The 27411-nt window shown below is 36.4% G+C and overlaps 1 protein-coding gene across 2 annotated transcripts in view; it reads left to right on the forward strand.

Annotated features, from left to right (window-relative positions):
• The window catches only part of USP32 (ubiquitin specific peptidase 32), a 245370-nt gene that overhangs the window by 173404 nt on the left and 44555 nt on the right, over positions 1–27411 (forward strand). For both annotated transcript variants that reach the window (XM_019431063.2, XM_019431064.2), the window contains exons 12-15: positions 7549–7651; positions 17408–17603; positions 22417–22592; positions 23376–23516. In XM_019431063.2, the coding sequence (XP_019286608.1) occupies positions 7549–7651; positions 17408–17603; positions 22417–22592; positions 23376–23516 (616 nt within the window). The remainder of the gene's footprint in view (positions 1–7548; positions 7652–17407; positions 17604–22416; positions 22593–23375; positions 23517–27411) is intronic.

Consider the following 27411-nt stretch of genomic DNA (forward strand, 5'->3'; position numbering starts at 1 on the left):
AATGACTGGCTAGTAGGCCCCATTCATCCCCTATTTTTTAATCTCTATTTAATATAATTTAGTAATTTAGTAATAAATTCTGTATGTCTTTGGTTAGGTATTTATTTAGGCAGTATTACTTGAGGTGAAATATCTAGGTTAATAGGCCTGCATATTTTTATGGCTATAATTCAATTTTTAATATATCAAGTATCTTTCATTGCTTTAGTGTTACTACTTTTGTGTAGGAAGTTTCAGAAACAAGACTGAATCACTATTAAACTTGGCTTTTAGAATAAATTCAATATATAGTTTGTCACTTACTCTTGAAACTAGTGTGTATGCAAATTTTTCAGTAGTTTCTTCTGGTGTATGACTGCTTGATAAGAGAGTATACTGAATAGAGTTGTTTGGAATACCTGAGGACCGGAAGGATTATGTAGTTAACATTTAAAGAGAAATGCCAATTGAGATTCAGATTAATTTAAGTAGCAAATATATTTTCCATCTTTGTAAAATAGATTCTTTTAGGGGCACTTGGGTGGCTCAGTCACTTAAGTGTCTGACTCTTGATTTCAGCTCAGGTGATGACCTCAGAGTTCATGGGTTTGAGTCCTGCATCGGGCTCTGTGCTGAGAGCATGGAGCCTGCTTCAGATTTTCTCTCTCCCCACCTCTCTCTGCCCATCCCTGCTCTCTCTCTCTCTCTTAAAATAAATGAACTTAACAAAAACTGGGTTCTTTTAAAAAATGGTTATTTTTTAAAAGAATTTTTAGCTGTATCCATTTTGAAAATGTTTTCATAAAAACTCTAGTCTCATGTAGTCATTTTAATTTTCATGCTCAGAAAACTCATTCTTATTTTTACTCATCTTGTATTCAGATGTTGACAGTGTTGTCTTGATTTTTTCTGATTTTTAACTGTCATAAAATAAAATTTTAAAGTACATTGAAATGTACAAATGAGATATGGTAAAGAAATACTGAAAGGCTTTTATGTAGCTGCAGTAGCTTTTTCTTACAGTATTGTAATCTAATTTCATCACATGCTAATATCTTCTGAAGTCAGTATGACTTAGTATACATATTAAGAATGCTATCTAGATAAGCACCAGGTGATGTATGGAATTGTTGAATCTGAATCAGTATATTGTACACCTGAAACTAAAATAACATTGTATGTTAGCTAACTGGAATTAAAATAAAAACTTTAAAAAATGCTGTATAACCTGTATATACATTTCTTGGTTTAATTATTTTGCAAATGCTTATAGCATCCCTATTTTAAAATATAATACTGGTAAAATCTCATGTTTTTATAGAACTTTGTTCTTTACACAGTAGTTCCATTTGCATTATTTCATCTATTCCTTAGAATAACTGCTTTAACTTGTTGGGATGAGCACTGGGTGTTGTACAGAAACCATTTTGACAATAAATTATATTAAAAAAAAGAATAACTGCTTTAAATTAGTATCACCATCCCATTTTATAGAAGAGGAAACTGAGAACACAAAAGTTGAGGAACTTATTACCAAAAATTGCATGGAAGTGGCAGGATCAAGTCAATGACTTTTTTCATTGCAAACACAAATAATCTGCCTCTGTATTCCTTATTTTTACTAAATCTGAATTTTAAATTCTAGATTCCAAAGTGTTCATTTCATTTTTGACTTTTGAGTTTTGTGTTATTTTGCCTGCATTTTTACTACTAGAAATTCATTTGAATTTGTCGGATGATTTTTAAAGTATGAATCGGGTTGGTATATATGCAATGAGATGAAAGAAATATTTCTCTCTAACTTAAAGAATCAGTAATTTATATCAAAATTAGTATTTCTGCAATGGCTGAGTGAAGATGTCAGCATATCCTCCCTGAAAAGCAACTGGACAAAATAGAACATTGTACAAAATTGTCAGCCAGCTATTTTAGGACTTTGGAAATGGACCAAAGCTATTCGACAATTGGGAAGCATTTATTCAAGAAAAACCACTAAACCTTGGTAAGGATAATGGGAATCTGTGGTAATTTTACTTGGGGCTGTTCCCATTCCTTCCTACCCAACATGGTAGTTTTACCAAGGCAGAGATGACAAGGCTGACTTAATTTGGAATAGGACAGGCATGAATGCCTGCCCAAGAAAATTGTGCATATACACAATATTTATATTTTGTGTGTGTATATATATAAACAAGTAATTTATATATATATAGTCATAATTTGACAATATTTATATGTCATATAAATATATATGACAATCATGTTGGCAAACAGTCAAGGAACATCATTAGCTTGGGGTTGAGATACTGATTAAGGAAAACATCAGACTGACAGGCCAGTCAAAATTTTAACCAAGAGATCCAGGGAACAAGATGACCCTAATGAGTATTGATATATTTCACCATATCACAAATGATCTGGAAGCCTGCTCATATACAAGGCTAGGCCCAAGCTCAGCAGAAACCAAGGAGACTGTAGCTATCTATTCATTCCTGATTGAATGTGAGACCTTGCACATGCAAAAAGTAAAAACCAAGGAAGTTCGTTATCTGCCTGAACTTCGCATCATTTTTCAAACTGCGAAGTCTTCCATCAAGAAAAAGTGTATTACTGGCTCAAGATGTTTCAGCATAGCCCCTCACCAGTTATTGTCTGATCAGTAAATTATGCTGTTCCCAAGGAAGCCAAACTTAACTGTAAAAAATAATAAAACTGAGCTGCCTCACACTGCAGGGGAAACAGACTCTAGAATTAGTCCAGGAAGTCACAAGGCAAAACACACAGGTGGTATCAGAATCCAGAGTTGGTGAAACATATATCAAATATGTCCAGTTCTCAATAACAGAAGATCATGAAACATACAAAAAATAGAAAACGTGACCCATATACCGTGGTGGTGGTGGTGACAACACTAGATAATAGAAACTGTCACTGAAGTAGCCTCAGATGTTTGACTTAGGACACAAAGATTTCACAGCAGTTGTTATAAATGTTTTCAGTGCTAAAGGAATCTTTGTTTAAAGATTTAAAGGAAAATATAATGACAATAACTAGTCAAATATAAAATATCAATAAGGAGATAAAAATTTTAAAAGTGAACTCAATGGAATCCTGGAGTTGAAAATTACAATAAATGAAATGAAAATTCGCTACAGGGACTCAGCAACCGATTAGAGTTGCAGAGAAATAATCAGCAAAATAGAATATAGATCAATAGAGATTTTCCAGTATGAAGAGCAGAGAGAATAAATAAAAATGAACAGAACCTGAGGTGTGTGAAACACCAGAGACAGGTATACCAATACACACATAATGGAAGTCCCAAAAGGAGGAAAGGAGCAGGAAAAAATATTTGACAAAATAATGGCTGGATCTTCTAAAAGTATTGAAAGTCACTAATCCAAGAAGCCCAACAAACTGCAAGCAGGCTAAAAACAGATCCACATCTAAACATATCACAGTCAAACTGTTCAAAGTTACAATGAGAAGATCTTAAAAGCAGGAAGAGAAAAATGACTCCTTCTGTAGAAGGCAATAAGATTAATGGCTGACCTTTTTTTTTTTTTCTTTTAGAAATGATAGGGGTCGGTAGGCAGTGTGATGACATTCAGAGTGTTGAAAGGGGAAAACTGTTAACCCAGAATTCTTTATCCAGCAGAATTATCCTTCAGAAATTAAGGTAATTTGAAAACAGTCCATACAAACACTATTGCTAGTTAACATGTCTTAAATACTGAAGGAATAAAATACTTAAAATATTGAAGGAACTTCTTCATGCTAAAACAAAGTGACCCCAGACAATAATTTGAATTACATAAAGAAATATAGAGCACCAGTAAACATAATGATATACCAATACATTTCTGTTTCACCTTTTTACTGACTTAAAATACAAAATCATAAGACAATAATTTGAAAGCTATGTTGTTCTTACATGATAAAAAGACGTCATATGCATGACAATAATACAACCAAGAGAATGGGAACTAGAGCTATATTTGAACAGCATCTATATTTTACTGAAATAAATTAGTATTAATCTGAAGTAGCATGTGTTAAGCTTTATTTTGTAACTCTAAAGCAGCCATAAGCATATAATCCCAAATATAGTTTCTTTAAAAAGATAATTAAAATGATATGCTATCTAATACAGAACAATCTAATACAAAAGAAGGAAGTAAAGGAGGAATAGAAAATTAAAAATACTTGAGATAAATAGAAAACAAGTAACAAAATGGTAGGCACAAATCCATATCATTAATTACTTTAAATATAATTGGATTAAACAATTATCAAAAGCTAGACTGATTTTTTTTAATCCAAATACTTGAGATTCAAAGACACAAATAGATTCAAAGTAAAATGCTGAAATAAATATAACCATGCATATTTAGGAAAAAATGGCTTTTAGACAAAGAATTGTTACTACACAGACATTTTATAATGGTAAGTTGCAGTTCTTCAGGAAAATATAAAAATTGTAAATGTATATGCACCCAGCAGCAGAACACTCCACCCAACAACAGCAGGGTACATATTCAAGTACACATGTGATATTGTCTAGGACAGACTATATGTTAAGCCATGGATTATTACACTGTGGCCCATTGGCTAACTTTGGTCCACTACCTGATTTTATACAGCCTACAAGCTAGAAATGTTTTTTTACACTCTTTTTATATATCAAGAACTATAAAGCCTGGTTTGAGAGAAGTTAAAATCTAAAGATAGGTCAATTGAAGCTATTGAGACTGAGTAGTAGAAAGACAAAAGAACTAAGGGAAATGAACAGAGTTTAGTGGACCTGTTGAAATAGCAGCAACCATACCATCATACACATAGGAATCCCAGAAGGAGAAGAGAAAAAGTGGCAGAATACTTGAAGAAATAATGGGTCCAAACTCCCCACACTTGATAAATAATATGAACCTAAACATTAGAAAAGCTCATCGAGCTCCAAGAAGGATAATACTGTAAGTGATTTACACCAAGACTCATTTTAATCAGATGATCAGAAGCCAGAGACAGAGAAAATTTTTAAAGTAGCAAGAGAAAAGCTACCCACCACATGCAGTAGATCTTCAATAAGATTAACAGCAGGTTTCTCATCAGAAATCTTGGAATCCAGGAGTGAGCAGAATGGTACTTTTATTCTGTATCTAGGAAAAATATTTTTTTCAAAAGTGATTTGGATTTTAAGTTGAATTCTTACGTGTGACAACAAAAACCATGCGCAACCAAAGAAAAAATAGATAAATTTGACCATCAAAATTTATTTATTTTTATTTTTTTAATTTAAGTTTATTTTGAGAGAGAAGGATTGTGCACACGTGAGCAGGGGGGAGGGGCAGAGAGAGAGGACAGAGAGAGAATCCCAAACAGGCTCTACACTGTCAGTGCAGAGCCCATTGAGGGGCTCAAACTCAGGAACTGTGGGATCATGACCTGAGCTGAAATCAAGAGTGGGACGCTTAACCAACTGAGCCACTCAAGTGCCCCTGACCATCAAAATTTTAAACTGTTTATCAGGGCGTCTGGGTGTCTCAGTCAGTTAAGCATCTGACTTCAACTCAGGTCATGATCTCATGGTTTGTGAGTTCATGACCCATGTCAGGCTCTGCTGACAGCTCAGAGCCTGGAGACTGCTTCAGATTCTGTATCTCCCTTTCTCTCTCTCTCTCTCTCTCTCTCTCTCTCTCTCTCTCTCCCTCCCTCCCTCCCTCCCTCCCTCCCCTGCTTTCTCTCTCTCTCTCTCTCTCTCTCTCTCAAAAATAAATAAGTATTAAAAAAAATTTTTTAACTTGTGTTTATCAAAGGACATTGTCAAGAAAGTGACAAAACAACCTATAAAATGGAGATAATATTTGTAAATCACAGATCTGCCAGGGGTCAACTAACCAGGGGTCAACTAACTAACTCCTACAGCTCACTAACAAAAAGAAAACTCAATTAAAAACTGGGTAAAGGACTTGAATACACATTTCTCCAGAGATGACCTACAAATGGTCATCGAGCACATAAAAAGATACTCAAAATCATTAGTCATTAAGGAAATGCAACTCAAAAACCACAATGATTCTGCTTTGCACTTACTAGGATATTTATAATTTAAAAAAATGGAAAATAATTTTGTAAGGATGTGGAGAAATTGGGACACTGTGGAAATATAAAATGGTATAGCTGCTGTGTGGAAAAGTTGGTAGTTCCTCAACATGGAATCCCATGTAACCTGGCAATTCCACTTCTAGGTATATACCCCAAAGAGTTGAAAACAGGGACTCACATACTTGTAAACAAATGTTCATAGCAACACTGTATACAATAAGTAGTAATTGGAAACAGCCCAAGTAGCCATCAGTGGATGAATAGGTAAACACAATGTGGTATATGCATACTGTGGAATATTATTCAGCTGTAAAAAGGAACGATGTATTCCTACGTGCAGCAACATGGATGAACCTCACAAATGAAAAAAGCCAGATATAAGAGGTCACATATTGTATGATTCTATTTATACGAAATATCCAGAATAGGTAAGTGAATAGATAAAGAGAACAGAATGGTGATTGTCAAGGGCTGGGGGAAGGGAATAATAGGAAATAACTGCCTAATGTATCACTACTCAGTTGGGATGTATGAAAATGTTTTGGAGAAATACACATAACATAAAAGTGACCATTTAAAGCATAACAGTCCACTGGCATTAGTACATTCAAAATAGGCAATCAACACCTTATGTTATGAATTTCTCCTCTGTAAAAGTTTTTTTTAAATCACCATGTGTTACCACTTCATACCCACTTGAACGTTTGATAGAAAAGACAGGCAATAACAAGTGTTACCAAGAATGTGGAAAAACTAGAACCATTGTACCTTACTGATGGGAATGTTAAATGGTGCAGCCACTTTGGAAAATAGATTGCCAGTTTCAGATTATCAGATGTTAGGTAGATAAACAAAATGTGTATACAGACCTTTGGAATGATTTTAAGTAATATTTGGAATGGAATTAAAAGGCACAAACTAATGATATCTGCTGCAACATAGATGAACCTCAAAAACATTATGGTAAGGAAAAGAGGCCAGGTATAAAAGACCATGTGTTGTATTATTCCATGTATATGAAATGTTCAGAAAAGGGCAAATTGTAAGAGATAGAAAATAGACTGGTAGTTTCCTGGGCTGAGGGTGGTAATGTAACTTGACTAAATGTGGGTACAGGATAGCTTTTGGGGGTAATTGAAATATTCTAGGATTGGATTCTGGTGATGGTTGCACATGTTTATAAATTTACCAAAATCATTGAGCTGTACGCTGAATTCAGGTAAATTTTGTGTTATGTAAGTTAGTCTTCAGTAAAGCTGTTTTTAAAACATCAGTGTGAAGCCTGATAGTGGTATTTAGGACTCCTAAATTTGGCTTACCAGTGTTTCACTAATTTAAACTATGGCAGTCCCCCAAGTATATGTGTCATGTTTTTCCTTTGTAAAAATTTCTAATGATAATATGTGGATGTGTGGTCATCTGTTTCATATTATTTGATATACTGAATGTCTTTTGTATGTACAGAGGATGGTTAGAACGAGAGAGCAGGTATGGTCTGCAACCAGGACACAATTGGTTTATCATCTCCATGCAGTGGTGGCAGCAGTGGAAAGAATATGTCAAATATGTGAGTATGACCCCCCCCATGTAATATTTCATAGGATTTTCAACTCTATCAGACTTTGGTGGCTCCTGGCCAGTAATAAAATCCTTCTACATAGATGAGGATTTGATGGGGAAAGAAATGAGTACCTGTGTGATATATTTGCTATAGACCAAGCTCTGTGCTTGTACTGCCACATAAATTTCCTGCCTTGAAACAACTCTGTGAGGAAGGTGTTAATGGACGCATGGGTGCATGTATATGCATTTTACATATCTCATTTAATGCTCACAATATCCCTGGGAGAAAAGTGGTATTATATTCATTTTACCTGTGATGTACCTAAGGCTGAAATTAAAGGTGACCTAAATATCTTGCTTACTGGGATCAAACCTAAGGTCTGACTTTTAAGCCAGTGGTATCTCAACCACATCACTTACCTTATCCTTCATTTGTTCACCTTTTTCATCAAAATGTTGAAGACCCTTGGGTAAGAAGTGTTGATTTTTCTGTTCAACAAAGTTAATTTCAGGACTAACATTAGATTCAGTTTCTAAATGATAATCTGCCATTGTTCCAAATAAAAAGTTAAAAGAGGAATTCTCAGTGAAAATTCTAGAGTCTTTATGTATGTATGTGTGTATTTTGATTGTTTATTTTGAGAGAGATCACACGCGAGTGAGGGAGAGGCAGAGAGAGAGGGAGAGAGAATCCCAAGCAGGCTCCATACTGTCAGTGGACTCAATCTCATGAACTATGAGATCATGACCTGAGCCAAAGTCAAGAGTTAGATGCTTAACTGACAGAGCCACCCAGGCACCCCTAGAGTCTTATGTAAAACAAAGAATGGATTTTTCTTCAGTATGAAAAGACTCAGAGTAATGCTAGGAATCATATTTCTCCCATTTTTGGAGAGCCAGTTGATCTATAGATTCATCGTTAGTTACCAAATGGTCACCAACCAAATGATCACTAACCTGATAGTTTGATTCATATTTTTTCCTGTATGTCCTTTTGTGTCATTGCTTATTTATCAGAATATTAGTAGATGTTCACATTATTTACTTCATTATTCTAACTGGTTCTGTTTCCATTTTGCAGAGTTTAATATTGTGTTTTCACATATAAAATATGTTAATTGGAAAAAATAGACTGATGTTTTTGAAGGAGAAGTAGGCAAATGACTTCAAACCTTGTAGGAGGTAATGATGGTGATTGTAGGTAGAAAATGAAAACATTGAGGTAAAGCATCAAGTCTTTCTTGAAATGCTTTTTGTTCTTTATATTCTTAAATTGGCCTTAGAATTAATGTTTATTAAAGTCTTACTGGCTACAGACTCAAAGAAAATCCTCATTTTGTGTTTTGAAGTGTTATTTTTATTTCCTGTAGGAACATGGTAGAGGTCTTGTTTTTAGCAGCACATCTCTCATAAATAGACAGAAGTGCAGTGTTGAGAACACAAACCTGATTTGCTCTTGCTTCTCATAACCCTTCTGTGCATGAAAAGAATTAGTGGAGGGTAGTAAGGGAGAGATATAGAGGTGGAAATCTACACTTAAGTATCATATTCTCTCCACTGTGGCATTCTGTATTGTTGTCTAGTATGTCTGTCAAATGCAGACTTAAAGTTTACTTTAAAATGAAACTGGTTAACTGTTGTGAGAAAGGTATCAATTTATGTGTAGGGAAAAGTAGCAGAGACTTAAGGCAACTTACTTAATAAGGGGGAAAAATGTAAATTGAGTAAGAGCAGTCTTTTCTGAAGATATGTATTAGAAAAGTGATCTTTAGTAAATAAAAGGTAACTTTGTTTTATATGCAAATAACTATTTTAAAAAATGACATTCTGGGCCTCATCTGTAAAATGAGATAAAGAACAGTAACCTGCATCATAGCATGTTAAGAAGATTAAAGGAGCTGATACATGTGAAGCATTTAAAACAAAAAAATTTTTTTAATGTTTGTTTATTTTTGAGAGAGAGAGCGTGAGCAGGGAGGGACAGATAGAAACACAGAATCCAAAGCAGGCTCCAGGCTCTGAGCAGTCAGCACAGAGCCTGATGTGGGGCTCAAACCCACAAACTGTGAGATCATGACCTGAGCGGAAGTCGGACGCTCAACTGACTGAGCCACCCAGACGCCCCTATGAAGCATTTTAGGACAGTGTCTGGTACATAGTAAGTACTGAAATATTACCTAATAGCCTGAGAAAACAGTATAGGATAATAGCAGTGAGCTTGTACTCCTTGTGTAGAGTCCTGGACCTGCTACTTGCTGTATGACTTTAAACAAGTTACTTATCCTTTCCCTACCTCAGTTTCTTCATATGAACAACAAGATTATTTCAATAGGGTTGTTATAAAGAATTAAATAAATTAACATTTGTGAAGCACTTGGCCCCATGCCTGGCAAGTAGAAACCCTATGTAAAGTTAGGGAAGTAATGGTAGTAATATTAACAGTGGTTTTAGCAGCAGTAGCAATAGTAATTAATGATTTCTATTTACCTTTGCAGTATATAGCAATTTTGGGAAATACTTTGTTTAAGAAAAATTAATTGGTGTTTTTATTGTTTTGGATAATTTGATCTTACTGTGGGCTTAATCTGCCCACCTAATAAGACCATCAATTAGCTTTAGTTAATGTCTCCATAAAATGGCATACTCTGTAGTGGTTTACCTCAAATTTGCTATGATTGACTTGAGGTTGAATATTTGATATGCTCATGCAATCTGTTCATTAATGAGCCAAAGGTATTTCTACCATGTGAAATCTCCCTTTGTAAAAATGTAAATGAGGAGAAATGGTGAAATCTTTTCTGTTTGTCATCATTGTAGTATATATGTTTGTCTTTCCTCCTGTTTGAGAACTGAGGGAGCAGTATTACTACTCATGTACTAGTACTCATGAGTACTAGTACTCATGTACTAGTCTTATTGTTTATTATGATTTATTATTATTACATAATGCTTCTAATCTAAGAAACATTTGAAGCACTTCTCTTTTTTGAATTTATAGACAAAGCCTCTGAGGTCTCTTTAGGTTTTGTAATTGCACAGAGTTGTATTAGGCAATTACTTTATTACTCAATCTAGATTTCTAGAGCTTGGGTCTCTTGATTCCTACCTTAGTGCTTTTTCCGTTACTCTATACTGCCTTCCATTTTTTGAAAACCAGCATTGCAGACTGATGTAATATAAAATTGGCATAACTAGTAGTTGCTTAAGTTAATTAATACTTGGAATATACATATGTGTAAAAAGAAGTAGCATCATCACTGATAGAGAAGAAAATGAATCCTGACCCTTATTTTGGAACATCATTAATCATTTGATACAACTCAGAAGGAATCATGAAATGCTCAAAATAGAATTATCGTATGTTAAAGTGCCACATAGCCCTTTTAGGAATCATCGACTCAAGAGAATGAGGAAAATTTTCACCCTGGGTGAAACCTTATCTACTGTAGAGACCTATCTTCTTAAAAACACAGGACAGTTGCTAATAGTTCCAGAGCCAGAAGTCACTAAAAACAAAACAAAAGATCCTTTGATATTTAGGGGAAAAAAATTTCCAGAGCAACTGGAAATAACACTCTCAGAAAGAGCCAGTGACTACAGTATATGACTATTATTGGTTTGCTTAACATGCAGAAGGAAAGATTAGTTGACTGAAAATGTTGATAATTTCACCGAAAGCAAGAGTGGAAGCAATGACCTGAAAAATAGAGGAGGAAGGGGAAAGAAGACAGAACCTGAGTAATGGTGACAGTTTCAGTCAGTGCCGGACACCGAGAGCAGTAGATTCCTAGAATAGCAAAGAAAGTCAGACAGTGAGAAGACAGACCACTCTAGTTGGAACAGTGGGAAATAAGTGAAGAAAAGCTCTTATTCTCTAAGTCTAAAAAGGTTATCATTCACTGCACCATGTTAAAAGCATATGGTACAGTGTGCAGTCACTGGCAGCAAAGATTTCAGTCTCTGATAAGCTATTAAAATCATTCAATTGCTAAATTATTGTAAAACTTAAAGTAATTATAGTGCATAAACAAACTTAAAATAAATGGAATAGAGAAATGAATATAAATTTTAAAAAGAGTTTCCTGTCAACCATGTGATAGTTATGCACCCACCATTTAAGGTCAAGAACAGTTACAGCAAAAATAAAGTGATTTTTCTGGACGATAACGGAGTGATCTAGGAGAAGACTTTAATTTTTCAAAAGTTATTCTTTCAAAATGGCTATGCTATCAGTCTTACTCCTTCTTTATAGGAAAGAAGTAAATGACCCAAAAGCTCACTAAAATCTGAATCTGTTTAGAGTTTTAATTTTATTTATTTTTTTAAGAAGAGCTTAACTTTATTATTTTTTTAATGTTTACTTTTGACAGAGAGCGAACGAGCATGAGTGAGGTAAGGGCAGAGAAAGAGGGAGACAGAAGATCCAAAGCAAGCTCTACACTAAGAGCAGAGAGCCCAGTGTGGGGCTCGAACTCACGAAACATGAGATCATGACCTGAGCTGAAGTCAGATGCTTAAGTGACCAAGCCATCCAGGCCCCCTTCCCAGCTGTTTTTAGAGGCAGTTTGTATCTTGGTTAGCAACTCACTCCTTACACCCACACCCCAGATTGAGTTTGGCTTTGGGCCCTTGATCTTTAAACAAGGGAGACTGACCTCTGTGGGTTGTTAAGTTTTAGGATTCTTTATCTTCCTCTCTATCCCATTCCATGTAATCTTGTTCCTGAGATCAGAGAATTGGTAGAAGACTGTGGGAATCACAACTATAAACCCTGTAGAAATGGGATTGTCTAGTTAATAAGGAATCAGAACCTAAATTCACTGCCAAGAAGAGAACCTGTGTTCAGACCTGGTGGGTGGGACTGACAGTAGGCCATGTGGTAGGCATATTGCCTTATCCTGAGAGCATCCTTCCCCCATGACCTCTATTCCTTCTCAGATTTTATTTATTTTTATGTGGAAGACATTGAATACAAAGCAAATAGCCTATATGTAATTTGCCACTTTTTCAGGGGTGTGCACATTGTTCCAGAAAAGTGGTTCTCTGACTTGACTGTGCACTGGAATCACCTGGGTTAAAAGAAAAACACCTGGTGCCCTGATCTCACCCTCAGAAATTCTGATTTAATTGATTTGGGTGCCACCTTGGCCTTGGGATTTTAAAAGCTTCCCAAGTGATGCTAATGTGCCACTAAGTTGGAGAACCGCTAAAAGAGAAATTCCAGAATATCTCTCCCCGAAGGAAGAAGACTGTATTGGCAGATAAGAAAAAAAAAAAAAAAAATCAACTATTGGAACTGAAAAGCAAGTTCCGGAGCAAGTAATACATTCAATAAGCAATCAGTTACTACTATACTCTCAGTATTTGCAGCACATTATGAAAACAGAAGTTTGAGACAATAATCCTCACTAGGACAATGGCTATCAATTTTGACTGCATAATAGGATCACATAAAGACCTTTTAAAAAAAAGAAAAGAAATGCCTCTGTTCCACTCCAAACCTAATAAATCAGAAACCATTGGAGTAATATAAGTCATTTTTGTTCACTGAAAATTTCTTTTGAAATCTAAATTTAATGCATTTTTGCTGATATGAACTCAATATCAGAAAAACTTTGAGAAAATAAGTATTATCTCTAAGAAATTGCTGTGAAATCCACACACTGAAAGCCAAACGTATGATAAATGATGTAAACTACTCAAACCTAATTTACATGTCTACTTCTTTGGCCATGAGTCATTTTGGTTCTTTTGTTCTGTTGTCCATACAATTTTGACTTTGATGGATAGTGTAATTTAAAATACTATGGGGTGCCTGACTGGCTCAGTCGATAGAGCATGCAATTCTTCAGTCTCTGGATTATGAGTTCAAGCCCCACGTTAGGCATAGAACTTACTTAAAAAATATATGTGTGTGTGTGTGTGTGTGTGTGTGTGTATATATATGTATGTGTGTATATATATATATATGTGTGTGTGTGTGTGTGTGTGTGTGTGTGTATGCCAATGACCCAAAATCCTATTTAATGTAGATTCCCAATTTCTAGTCATTTCTGTACTGTGGTCATCTTATTTTGCCATATAATACCCATGCTATTATTTGCTTAATACGTTTATGTAAGTAACTTTATCATTTTAATTATATTTTATCATTTTTATGTAAATATTTTAAGAGTAAACTTTATATCACTATCTTTTTTTTTTTTAATATTTTTAATGTTTATCTTTGAGACAGAGAGAGACAGAGCACGAGCAGGGTAGGGACAGAGGGAGAGAGGGAGACACAGAATCTGAAGCAGGCTCCAGGCTCTGAGCTGTCAGTACAGGGCTTGATGCAGGGCTCGAACTCACGGACCGCGAGATCATGACCTAAGCTGAAGTCGGATGCTTAACCGACTGAGCCACCCAGGCACCCCTATATCACTATCTTAAATAGAAAATCAGTGTCACACTCCAGAAATAGGTCAAATAAAAATAAATTCAGTGAAAATAAGATATAATATCAAATTCTAGCTAAATAGTGTTGCCCTTTAAAGACTAGTGTTAAAGCCTGTTCTCTGTTAAAAAGAGAAGTTATTAAATGTTATATCAGCAGATCAAGTATTAGATTAGCACATTAATCTGTTTTGTTTTTTTTTTTTTTTTTTAAGATGTTTATTTATTTTAAAAGAGAGAGCACGGGCAGGGCGGGAGTGCAGAGGGAGACCGAGAATCCCACTGACAGTTCGTGGGTTTGAGCCCTGCATTGGGCTCCACACTGACAGTGAAGAGCCTGCTTGGGATTCTCTCTTCCTCCCTCCCTCCCTCTCTCCCTCTCTGCCCCTCCCCTGCTTGCTCTCTCTCTCTCTCTCTCTCACTCTCTCTCTCAAAATAAATAAAACTTAAAATATGAATTTGTATACTTCTGAATTGTTTGAAGTTTTAAACAATTGCTGTTTTTAAAAATTTAATCCATAAAGTGAATTGGGCTGTAGAAACCTGGGTTTTATTCTCATTCTTCTTGCCACTCTATTAAAGGCACTGAAATTTCTTCAGAACTGGCTTCTGAAGGATCTACAAATTGATGGTATTCACCTGGTTTATAGATCAAAGAGGAGAAAGCATATAATAAAATGTTGATACAGTGTCTCCCTGTTTGGGCTAAAATTAGAGATGCTATAATTGCATTAAAAGAAACTAAAGCACCCACTGTGCTATTGCTATGCTGTTACTTGGAGTTTGTCTTTTAAATTTGATGTGTTTTTTTTCTTGGGTTGCAATTATTTACTTTATGAGCAGTGCCTTCAGTGATCAATTTTATCTACTAAAATGCATGTCAGTGTTTACTGAATGCCACTTGAGTTCTTCTACCCATGCTCTTGTGTATCTCCTCAGATGCCTACGGGATCTTGTTTTACTGGTTAATTCCTTCAGTCTTTCTCTTTCCCCTCTCAGTTACAAATATCCTAATCTTCTAAAAACATTCACAATGCACATTCTCATAGCACCTTTCCTCCTGCTTCTCTGCAAGTCTTATCTTTCTGTTTTTCCATTACTAAACTTAGTAGCAAATAATTCTATGCAAGCAGTCTCTGCTTCTGGTACTGCAAAATCTCTTGATTTCTCTCTCATCATTCAGATTCAGTGTCCTTCTCAGATTCTTCCATTGCCTAGTCTGTAAATATTGTTCTCTCATTGTTCTACATACAACATTTTCTTATGCTTTAGGAAGTCTCTTGAGCTCCAGAATTTTATATTTAGCCTCTTTTTCTGTCCTGAACACAGGACTCAAGTGTCTAGGTAACTCAAACAAGAATATTCCCAAATAAGCTCTTTCCCCAAATGATCCCATTAACTCACATACTTTACCTTATGAAAGTGTCAGCTCCCATCTAGTTGTCTTCACCAGCACCTCAGGTTCTACTTTGGAATTATCTTTGCCTCTTTTTCATGTAGTTGTCAATTTTTTTCACCTCCTACATATCCTAAGTCCATGTTCTCTCCATCTCCTTATTTCTGAATCTAGCTTTATGGTATAGTAGCTTATCATCTCTTGCCTTGAATTATTGTAGGAGTCTTCTAACTTGTGTCTCAATTTTCAGTTTCTGTCTCTAGTCCTTTCTGTAGTTTTAAAGCAAAAAATGGATTATAGTGTTCCCCTGTTTGAAACCCTCTCACAGGAAAATCCTGTGAATATAATGTTAAGTGAAAGAAAAAGAAACCATATGCTGTTTTTGTTTTTTTTTTTCAACGTTTTTTATTTATTTTTGGGACAGAGAGAGACAGAGCATGAACGGGGGAGGGGCAGAGAGAGAGGGAGACACAGAATCGGAAACAGGCTCCAGGCTCCGAGCCATCGGCCCAGAGCCTGACGCGGGGCTCGAACTCACGGACCGCGAGATCGTGACCTGGCTGAAGTCGGACGCTTAACCGACTGCGCCACCCAGGCGCCCCCATATGCTGTTTTTTAAATGTAATACATATTGGGGTGCCTAGCTGACTCAGTCAGTTAAGCTTCTGACTTTGGCTCAGGTCATCAGGTCATGATCTCGCAGTTCATGAGTTCCAGCCCTGCCTTGGGCTCTCTGCTGTCAGCATGGAACTTGCTTCAGATCCTTTGTTCCCCTCTCTCTGCCCTTCCCCTGCTTGCACTCTCACTTTCTCTCTCTCTCTCTCTCTCTCTCTCTCTCTCTCTCAAAAATGAATAAAATAAAAAACATTTTAATAATAAAAATTAAAAAAATAAAATTTAATAACAACCAGAATGATAGTTCACATTTACTAAATGCCAGGCACTTTACATGTGTTGCTCATGTAATCTTTGCAATAACTCTAAGATAAATACGAATATTATCCTGATTTGTACTCCTGAAGAAACTGGAGCTTAGAAATTTACTTACTGTGAAAGGCCGAATAGCTGGTATGTCACAGCACTCCCCATAATTCTAACTATGTACTCCATGCTATTTATTTTTTACATATACATACATGTTTTCAGTCACAAAAAAATAAACACATCAAAGTGTCAACTAATGCTAAATGCTGGAATCTGAATACTTGTAATATTTTTGTTCATATTTTTCTAGATTTCCTACAGTAACACTATAATCTGTAATAATAAAAAGAGCAAATATTTAATTTTTTAATATCAAAAAAAATCTTCCGTGGTTTTCAATTTTCAGCAGAATAAACTCTAAATAATTTTATGTCGGGGGCACCTGACTGGCTGGCTCAGTTGGTAGAGCATGTGACTCTTGATCTCAGGGTTATGCGTTTAAGCCCCACATTGGGCATAAGATTACTTCAAAAATAGATATATACATACATCACTCACTCACTCATTCATTCACTCACTTTGTGTTACAGAGTGCTTTGCAATATGTTCCCAGTCCACCTCTTCCCCTTTGAAGAAATTAAAATTTAGTTATATGGTAAAATGTTCTTGGGGGGGCCTGGGTGGCTCAGTCGGTTGAGCGTCCGGCTTTGGCTCAGGTCATGATCTCGCTGCTTGTGAGTTCGAGCCAAGCGTTGGGCTCTGTGCTGACAGCTCAGAGCCTGGAGCCTGCCTCGGATTCTGTGTCTCCCTCTCTCTCTGCCCCTCTCCTGCTCGTGCTCTCTCTCCCAAAAATAAAGCAAAACATTAAAAAGTATTTTAAAAAATTGTATCTTCTCTATTAAAAAAATGTTCTTAATTGGTGGTAGCTAACTATAGGAGAATTAGAAGCAATAGATAATTTGGGGATTCATCTTATGCCTAAATCTCTGACTTCATGATTTTTAGGATGCCAGCCCTGTTGTAATTGAGCCATCATCTATTCTGAATGGAGGAAAACACTCATTTGGAACAGCAGTACACTCTATAGAGCAAAGTGAAGATAGAATCGGAGGTGGCGGCCTCAGTTATATGAACACCACAGAGGAGAGATTTTCAGACAACATTTCTACTGCGTCTGAAGCCTCAGAAACGGCTGGCAGTGGTAAGTATGACTTGTTTCCCATAAAGTTTATTCAGGGTTACTTCTTAAAGAAGTATACTTTGTCAGAGAGTGTGCTTGGTAGGATATAATCAGGCTTTCATTCACAGAAATAAGTTTTGAGGTGGAGGGGGTGTTTTATTTTTTAATTTTTAAATTTCATTTAAATCCACATTAGTTAACATATAATGTAATAATGATTTCAGAAGTATAATTTAATGATTCATCACTTACATATAACACCCAGTGTTCATCCCAACAAGTGCTTCCTTTTTGTTGTTGTTGTTAAAGTTTATTTATTTTTGAGAAAGACAGAGACAGTGTGAATGGGGGGATGGCAGAAAAAGAGGGAGAGAGAAAATCCCAAGCAAGCTCTGTTCTGTCAGCACAGAGCCCTATGTGGGGCTCGAACTCACAAAACCATAAGATTGTGACCTGAGCCGAAACCACGAGTCGGACACTCAACCAACTGAGCCACCCATGCACCCCTAACTAGTGCCCCCCTTAATGTGCATCACCCAGTAAGCCCACTCCCCCCACCCAACACCCATCCAGCAACCCATCCAGTAAGTTTGCTCTCTGTATTTAAGGGTCTCTTATGGTTTGCCTCTCTCTTTTTATCTTATTTTTCCTTCCCTTTCTTTATGTTCATCTGTTTTGTTTCTTAAATTCCACATATGAGTGAAATCGTGATATTTATCTTTCTCTGACTGACTTATTTCACTTAGCATACTACACTCTAGTTCCATCCCCATTGTTGTAATTTTTACAAATGGCAAGATTTCATTCTTTTTGATTGCCAATATTCCATTGTGTATATATACACATCTTCTTTATCCATTTGTCATTCAAAGGACATTTGGGCTCTTTCCACAATTTGGCTATTGTTGATAGTGTTGCTATAAACATTGGGATACATGTGCCCCTTTGAATTAGCATTTTTGTATCCTTTGGATATATCCCTAGTAGTGCAATTGCTAGGTTGTAGGGTAGCTCTATTTTAATTTTTTGAAGAGCCTCCATACTGCTTTCCAGAGTGGCTGCACCAGTTTGCATTCCCACCACCAGTACAAAAGTGTTCCCTTTCCTCTGCATTCTCACCAACATCCATTGTTTCCTGATTTCTTAATTTTAGCCAATATGATAGGTATGAGGTGGTGTGAGGTATCTCACTGTGTTTTAATTTGTATCTCCCTGATGATGAATGATGTTGAGCATCTTTTCATGTATCTGTTAGCCATGTAGATGTCTTCTTTGGAAAAGTGTCTGTTCATGTCTTTTGCTCATTTCTTTACTGGATTTGTTTTTTGGGTGTTGAGTTTTATAAATTCTTTATAGATTTTGGATACTAACCCTTTATCCAATATGTCATTTGCAAATATCTTCTCCCATTACAAAAGTTGCCTTTTAGTTTTGCTGATTGTTTCCTTTGCTGTGCAGAAGTTTTTTTATCTTGATGAGCTCCCAATAGTTCGTTTTTGCTTTTGTTTCCTTTGCCTCCAGAAACATATCTATTAAGAAGTTGTTGCAAGCTGATGTCAAAGAGGTTGTTGCCTGTTTTCTCCCCTGGAATTTTGATGGTCTCCTGTCTTAACGTATAGGTTTTTCATCAATTTTGGGTCTATTTTTGTGTATGGTGTAAGAAAGTGATCCACATTCATTCTTCATCATGTTGCTGTCCAGTTTTCCCAGCACCATTTGCTAAAGAGACTGTCTTTTTCCCATTGGATATTCTTTCCTGCTTTGTCAAAGATTAGTTGACCATATATTCGTAGGTCCATTTCTGGGTTCTCTATTCTGTTCCATTGATCTATGTGTCTGTTTTTGTGCCAGTATCGTACTGTCTTGATGATTACAGCTTTGTAATACATCTTAAAGTTCAGAATTATGATTGTTTTTCCTTTTCCAGGATTGTTTTGGCTATTTGAGGTCTTTTCTGGTTCCGTACAAATTTTAGAATTGTTTGTTCTAGCTCTGTGAAGAATTCTGTGTTATTTTGATAGGGAATTCATTTAATATTTAGGTTGCTTTGGATAGTAACAATTTTAACAATATTTGTTCTTCCAATCCAGGAGCATGGAATGTTTTCCCATTTTTTTTGTGTCTTCAGTTTTTCATAAGCTTTCTATAGTTTTCAGCATATAGATCTTTTTTACCTCTTTGGTTACGTTTATTCCTAGGTGTTTTATGGTTTTTGGTGCAATTGTAAATGGGATTGATTCCTTGGTTTCTCCTTCTGCTGCTTCATTATTGGTGTATAGAAATGCCACATATTTCTGGCTGGGGGCACCTGGGTGGCTCAGTCAGTTGAGCATCCGACTTTGGCTCAGGTCATGATCTCACAGTTCGTGAGTTCGAGCACCGCGTTGGGCTCTGTGCTGACAGCTTGGAGCCTGGAGCCTGCTTCGGATTCTGTGTCTCCCTCTCTCTCTGCCCCTTCCCTGCTCATGCTCTGTCTCTCAAAAATGAATAAAGTTAAAAAAAAATGCCACATATTTCTGTATGTTGATTTTATATTCTGTGACTTTGCTGAATACATGTATCAGTTCTGGCAGTTCTTTGGTGGAGTCTTCTGGGTTTTCCACGTAGAGTATCATGTTGTCTGCGAAGAGTAAAAGTTTGACTTCTTCCTTGCCAATTCTTTTTGATGTCTGATTGCTGAGGCTAGGACTTCCAACACTATGTTGAACAATTGTGGTGAGAGTGGACGTCCCTGTCATGTTCCTGACCTTAGGGGGAAAGGTCTCAGTTTTTCCCCATTGAGGAAGATACTAGCAGTGGGTCTTTCATATATGGCTTTTATGATCTTGAGGTATGTTCCTTTTATCCCTATTTTCTTGAGAGTTTTTTTATCAAGAAAAGATGCTGTATTTTGTCAAACAATTTTCTTGCATCTATTGAGAGGATTGTGTAGTTCTTATCTTTTTTGTATTACTTGTGAATATTGAACCAGCCCTGCAGCCTAGGAATAAATCCCACTTGATCGTGGTGAATAATTCTTTTAATGTATTGTTGGATTTGGTTTGCTAGTATCTTGTTGAGAATTTTTGTATCCATGGGGAAATCTCCTTTTGTGGGATCTTTGTCTGGTTTTGGAATCAAGGTAATGCTGGCCCATTCACAGAAATAAGTTTTGAATGAAATGGTCAATTATGTTTCTTGAATTCATTAGTAGCTTTACAAAGAGAAGCTCTTCTATATTCTACTTCATTAATCTCTCAATTTGAAAATATATTCACTGATTAAGCCACTTCTCTCCATATTAAATTATTTTGTCGGGTGCCTGGGTGACTCAGTTGATTAAACATAGGACTTCCGCTCAGGTCACGATCTCACAGTTTGTGAGGTCAAGCCCCACATTGTGATACTCTTCAGATACTCTGCCCCATCTCTCTGCCCTGTCGCCGCTCACTCTTTCTTTGTCTCTCTCACTCATTCTCTTACTCTTTCTCTCTCTCTCTCTCTCTCTCTCTCAAAATAACTTAAAAAATATTTTGTTAATAAGTTTAGATTTAAGAAGACCATTTTTGAGAAAAGTCTAAATTTCCATCTCCAAGACTCTCTCTGCTTTCATTGGATTTAAAGCATCCTCATACCAGATTCTACAGACATTTCAGGCCAGAACTGGGGGATTATTTTGTAAAACTATTGACAAAAGTCATAATGCTTCCCATAATCCCCCTCACTCCTTGGTACCTATCTAAAATTCAGTGTTTCTATACATTTGGATGAAATGGCTTGATGTTTTTGTGGCCCAACTGAATTGAGTTGATCCCTGTTACTCTGCTGATAACAGTAGCAGGACTCTTAGACTTACTTTCTTGTTATTTCATCTTTGAGATCTTTTTTCCTTTCCATGGAGGGAGCATTCAAATTGGACAGAGCTAGCATCTTCTCTACAAAGTTCTTTGTAGAATCTACTCCTTGTTCCCCATCTGACATTATAGTGATCACTTAGCAGCCCTATAAGTGCTCCCTCTCATGAGCCTTAACACCAAGATTATTTCTTAACCCTCTTAAGGTCCTTTTTGATATGTGCTCACTCTGACCTGTGCTATCCACAGGCTAAGCAGTGCCACAGATAGGAGATTTAAAGTGATTGATGGCTAGAATGTTTACCCTAGATTAGCCTATAGTTTAGACTTGAAATACCTTAAAATACCATTGAGGTTCACAACTCTAGGTCATCATTAATCATTTTTCTGTGTGCATCTTTCTTTTGTAACCTGTATGTCTTCCTTTGAAATAAGTTTATTAGGAAACCATTCCTTCCCCTCTGGTACTCTTCTATTCCTGTTTTAGCTCCTTCCCTTTGGTTTAGAGACTTCTCCTCCTCCTCCCCCTACCCCCTATCCCTACCCCTTACCCCTTCTTCTTCCCCTCTTTTCCTCCCCCCCCCTCTTTTTTTTAATACTTCTTCTTATCACCATTATCTACTAAGAACATTTGGAATGTGTTTATAGGTGGAAGAGAAGAATTAGAGGTGACTGTGTGAGAGCCCAGCTATTTGGCCATACTTCTTTTTCTGTCAAAGGATGTGTAATTCTTGTGACTTACTAGATATTTTAGGAGGTTGGCCAAATGTCCATTTGGTGACAGTTTTTAAAGCTTTTCTTCCACCTAGTGTTATGCTAGGTGTTTTCCAGAAAAAAATACATGTATATTTCCTATCTTCTACAGAGTTATCAGAATATTATACTGTACTGACTGACATGCCAACACAAAAATAGCATAATACATGGACACTGAGTTCATATCTTCAAGCCTATGTATAATAACTAAAAATAAAGAGATTCCATCCTCTTTTCCCTTACAGGCTTTCTGTATTCTGCCACACCAGGGGCAGATATGTGCTTTGCTCGACAGCATAACACTTCTGACAACAACAACCAATGTTTGCTAGGAGCCAATGGGAACATTTTGTTGCATCTCAGTCCTCAGAAACCAGGGGCTATTGATAACCAGCCTTTAGTAACTCAAGAACCAGTAAAGGTAAGTGATTTGACATCTACTTAAAATAATTCTCTTTCAAGTGGCAAATAAATTTCTTTCTAGGGGTTTTAACACATAGCACAACATTCATATATTCATGATTCACTTAATTAACCTGGTGTAGATGGATATGTCTGCATAGTACACATCTGTGAGAATATTTTATGATTTAGAGAATATTTTATGATATAGAAGCAGTAGTAATCTTTAAAAGTATTCTTGGGGCTCCTGGGTGGCTCAATCGGTTAAGAGTCTGACTTCGGCTCAGGTCATGATCTTGCAGTTTGTGAGTTTGAGCCTTGCATCAGGCTCTGTGCTGACAGCTCAGAGCCTGGAGCCTGCTTTGGATTCTGTCTCCTTCTCTCTCTGCCCCTCCCCACTTGTGCTCTGTCTCTCTGTCTCTCAAAAATAAATAAATGTAAAAAAAAAAAAAAAATTCTTAGGACAGCTACTGTGAAAATGTAATTTTATGTGTATGTGGATTTTTTTTTCCTAAAATAATATTTTCTACTGTGTTTGAAAGAAATCTGTGAAAACCAGTCTTATTTCCAGATGCTCTAATGATTTTTCAAATAATTTGCCTTGAGTTATCTTCCTTAAATAATTTATTTTGAAAGTTAAAAATAAAAATCTCTTATAGAAAATTCATTTTTTTTCCAGTAACATAAAACTGAGTCGTGACATATGTGTTTGTTCTCCTGTGTCTAGGTTATGTTAAAACACAAGACTCTGTAAAATACTAAAAATACTAAAAATCAACATTTGTGTTCCATTCTTTCTAAGGCTACATCGTTAACACTAGAAGGAGGACGATTAAAACGAACCCCACAGCTGATCCACGGAAGAGATTATGAAATGGTTCCAGAACCTGTGTGGAGAGCACTTTATCACTGGTATGGAGCAAACCTGGCCCTTCCTAGACCTGTAAGTATAACTAGTAGTGCTTTATCTAAGGAACAGTCCTAGTTTGGGTCTTCTGTTACTTTTCTATATGAATTTCACTATCTACAAATTAGTTCTTACCTGTGACAGCAGAATACTCAGTACCTGTAAATTAGTTGAACAAAATTTATGTTCCTTTTACATGTATTCATTCATTTGTTCAGACATTTACTGAGCACTGTTTTAGGTACCAACTCTTCAGTGATGTGTTTATGGGAGTGTGTGGCTACATGGAGTGGAGAGAATAGTCACTGAATTAAGTGAAGTCAAGGATATTATGAGGCTAGGCTATTAAATAAGTCATCCACATAAACACAGACTTTAGGATAATGCAGGACTTAGGCTGAGCAGAAGTCTGAAAGCCGGTGCCAAAAAGTTCAGTGAATATAGAGGAAGTGGTGTAGTAGTTACTTCTGAAACTGTAATTTGCATTAACCACACAGGCATCCAGTTAGGGATTGATTCTTCCCATAGCTGTTGGTAGATTTTTGTGTTTTGTCTTTTTGAAGGAAGGACACAAAAATGATCACAACAAATGATAACAGGAATTCAAGGCTTGTGAATGCTGATTGTTGCCATTACTAGGATGAGTCATTCAGAGCATAAATAAAATGTTCTAAAATAATTTAAAAGACTTGAAGTATATAATATCAAAATATTAATGAGTTTACTATACAACATCTGTTGTGCTTATACAGTAAACAACAGGACTCATTACCCTGATACTTTGCATTGTCAATGCAGTAAAATACTTTGTAAAAAGGTTCTTTTTGTAGATCAAGAAACACTCTCCTTCATACAATGTCTGAGATAGAACTTTCTTTTTTTAAGCGTTTATTTATTTTGAGAGAGAGCGTGTGGGGGGGTGGGGGGGGGAGCAGAAAGACAGGAAGAGAGAGAGAGTCCCAAGCTGACAGCATGGAGTCCAGTGCGGGGCTCAATACCACAAACCATGTGGTCATGACCTGCGCTGAAATCAGCAGTTGGACACTTAACTGACTGAGCCACCAAGGCAGCCCCAAGATAGAACTTGCCCCAAGATAGAACTTTCTTATACTAGGAAAGTTTGCATGGATGAGATACAGTTACTTAGATCACTTCTAAAAAGAGTAAAATCTGCTATAAAGCTCTAGTGTATAATTTTGATGTTGATTTTGAGTTATTAATAATAATGTTTATTAAAAATTGTGTTTAAGTTGGAATCAGGAATTTAGTATTGTGTTTCTTTGCTCCAAAAGTTTCCTACTGTATTTGTCATCAGGACCCCTAAACAGATACATATAAATATGAATATACATAGATATATATACTATATGTACTTTATTCTTTATCTATAGTCTTTATATATACTTTATTTATCAGGAGGGGGGGTAGTCCTTCAGTTAGTCACTTAATTTCTGGGACTTTCCTGCTGTATCTTTTTTTTTTTTTTAACGTTTTTTTTTTATTTATTTTTGAGACAGAGAGAGACAGAGCATGAACGGGGGAGGGGCAGAGAGAGAGGGAGACACAGAATCGGAAGCAGGCTCCAGGCTCTGAGCCATCAGCCCAGAACCCGACGCGGGGCTCGAACTCACGGACCGCGAGATCGTGACCTGAGCTGAAGTTGGCTGCTTAACCGACTGAGCCACCTAGGCGCCCCTCCTACTGTATCTTAAAAAAAATTTTTTTAATGTTTTTATTCATTTTTGAGAGACAGATACAGAGCACTAACAGGGGAGGCACAGAGAGAGAGGGAGACAGAATCTGAAGCAGGCTCCAGGCTCTGAGCTATCAGCACAGAGCCCAACACGGTTGAACCCACGAACCTTGAGATCATGACCTGAGCCAAAGTTGGACACTTAACTGACTGAGCCACCCAGGCACCCCTTAATTTCTGGGACTTTCCTGCTGTATCTTAATATTCTGTATCTACAGGGAAAACATTGTTGATAATTATGTTTGACACATATATACTTTGATGTTTTAGAGGCTGCCTAGATTTGGATTACCAGTGTTCCAATCTCTAAATCCCAGTGTCCTCCTCTGTAAAATGAAGATAACAATATCTACTTCATTAGAGTTTTGATAATTAAATAATATGTATGATTAGGACAGCATCTGATTTATAGTAAGTGGTCAGTAAATATTGACTATTGCTAATATTATCATCATCATCATTATAATTATTAAATGAGTTTTTCAGAGCCCCATGCAAGGTCATGTTTTTACATTGAGGTCAGACAAATATTAAAGTAATTTTACTAGATCAAAGCTGCATTTTACTGGCTTAATAGTATTTTTTTAATCTCTAAATTTGCCTGCTTACAGGAAAAAGTGCTGTAAAAAAATTTAAATATGGTGTTTTCAGGTAGAGAATATTAAATGTATTGCCATGGCAAGGTTAAAAATTAATGTTTTTCACCTTCATACTTATATAAGTCATACTATTTATTTAAATAATATCTTTGGGGCACCTGGGTGACTCAGTCAGTTGAGCGTCCGACTCTTGATTTCAGCTCAGGTCATGATTTCACAGTTGTGAGATCGAGCCCGACATTGGGCTCTGCACTGAGTGTGGAGCCTGCTTAAGATTCTGTCTCTCTTTCTCTGTCTCTCTCTCTCCTCCCCCCCACCCACTCTGCCCTTCTCCCCTGCTGTGCTCACTCTTTCTCTCTCTAAATAAAATACAAATTATTAAAGTATATAGATACATATACACACCAAGGGGGCACCTGGGTGGCTCAGTCAGTTGAACGTCCAACTTCAGCTCAGATCATGATCTCATGGTTTGGGAGTTCCAGCCTCACGTTGACTCTCTGTTGACAGTGTGTACCCCGCTTCAGATCCTCTCTCTCCCCCTCTCTCTGCACCTTCTCTGTTCGTGCTCACTCTCTCTCAAAAATAAATAGGGGCGCCTGGGTGGCTCAGTCGGTTAAGTGTCCGACTTCAGCTCAGGTCATGATCTCGCGGTCTGTGAGTTCAAGCCCCGCATCGGGCTCTGTGCTGACAGCTCAGAGCCTGGAGCCTGTTTCGGATTCTGGGTGTCTCTCTCTCTCTCTCTCTGACCCTCCCCCGTTCATGCTCTGTCTCTCTCTGTCTCAAAAATAAATAAATGTTAAAAAAAATGTTTTTTAAATAAATAAATAAATAAAATATTTTTTAAAAATACTTAATTTGTACATGTTGTACATGCTCAGTGATAAGTGACACACACACAAAAAAAAACAAAGAAATAAAAATAATGCCAAATCCTACTACTTAAAAGATAACCCACTATTAACATTTTGGTGTGTATCTTTCTAAGCAGTGTGCATTCCTCTGTGCCTACTCATACATATACATATGTAAGTAGATATGTGTGGGTAATTTTATGAAATTGAATCATCTTATACCTGATGTTTTGTGACCTGCTATTTTCAATCTAACATAGATGCTGTGGATATCATTCTAGGTCAGTAAATCTAGATCTGTACCATTATTTTCAGTAATTGCATAGTGTTCCTTTATATACTTTGCATACATATACACTTGCATATGTACATAAATCATAATTTATTAACTAATCACCTACTGATAGGCATTTAGTTTGCCTCTAGCACCTAATTATTAAAAAAAATTTCTGGAAAAAAAAATTTCTGGCGAGCGTTTTCTTTCCCAACATGGTGTGGTGATCTCTTTACGGTAAATTCCTGTAAATGGAATTGCATCTGTTGTTTGCAGTTGTCACTGAGGTTAAGAAGTTCAAAGACAAGAATAATTAAAATGTAAATAAATGTGTTTTGTATGTTTGTACATAAGAATTTGTTAATTTGTAATTTGCTCACGAAAGCACTTTTATCTTGGCAAGCAAGATGGGCATTATAAAAACTACTTCATTATCAGTTCAGATTCTGCC

This window comes from Panthera pardus, unplaced genomic scaffold, assembly GCF_024362965.1.
Source record: "Panthera pardus isolate Hobbes unplaced genomic scaffold, ASM2436296v1 HiC_scaffold_3, whole genome shotgun sequence".
In the NCBI taxonomy this organism is placed as follows: Eukaryota; Metazoa; Chordata; class Mammalia; order Carnivora; family Felidae; genus Panthera; species Panthera pardus.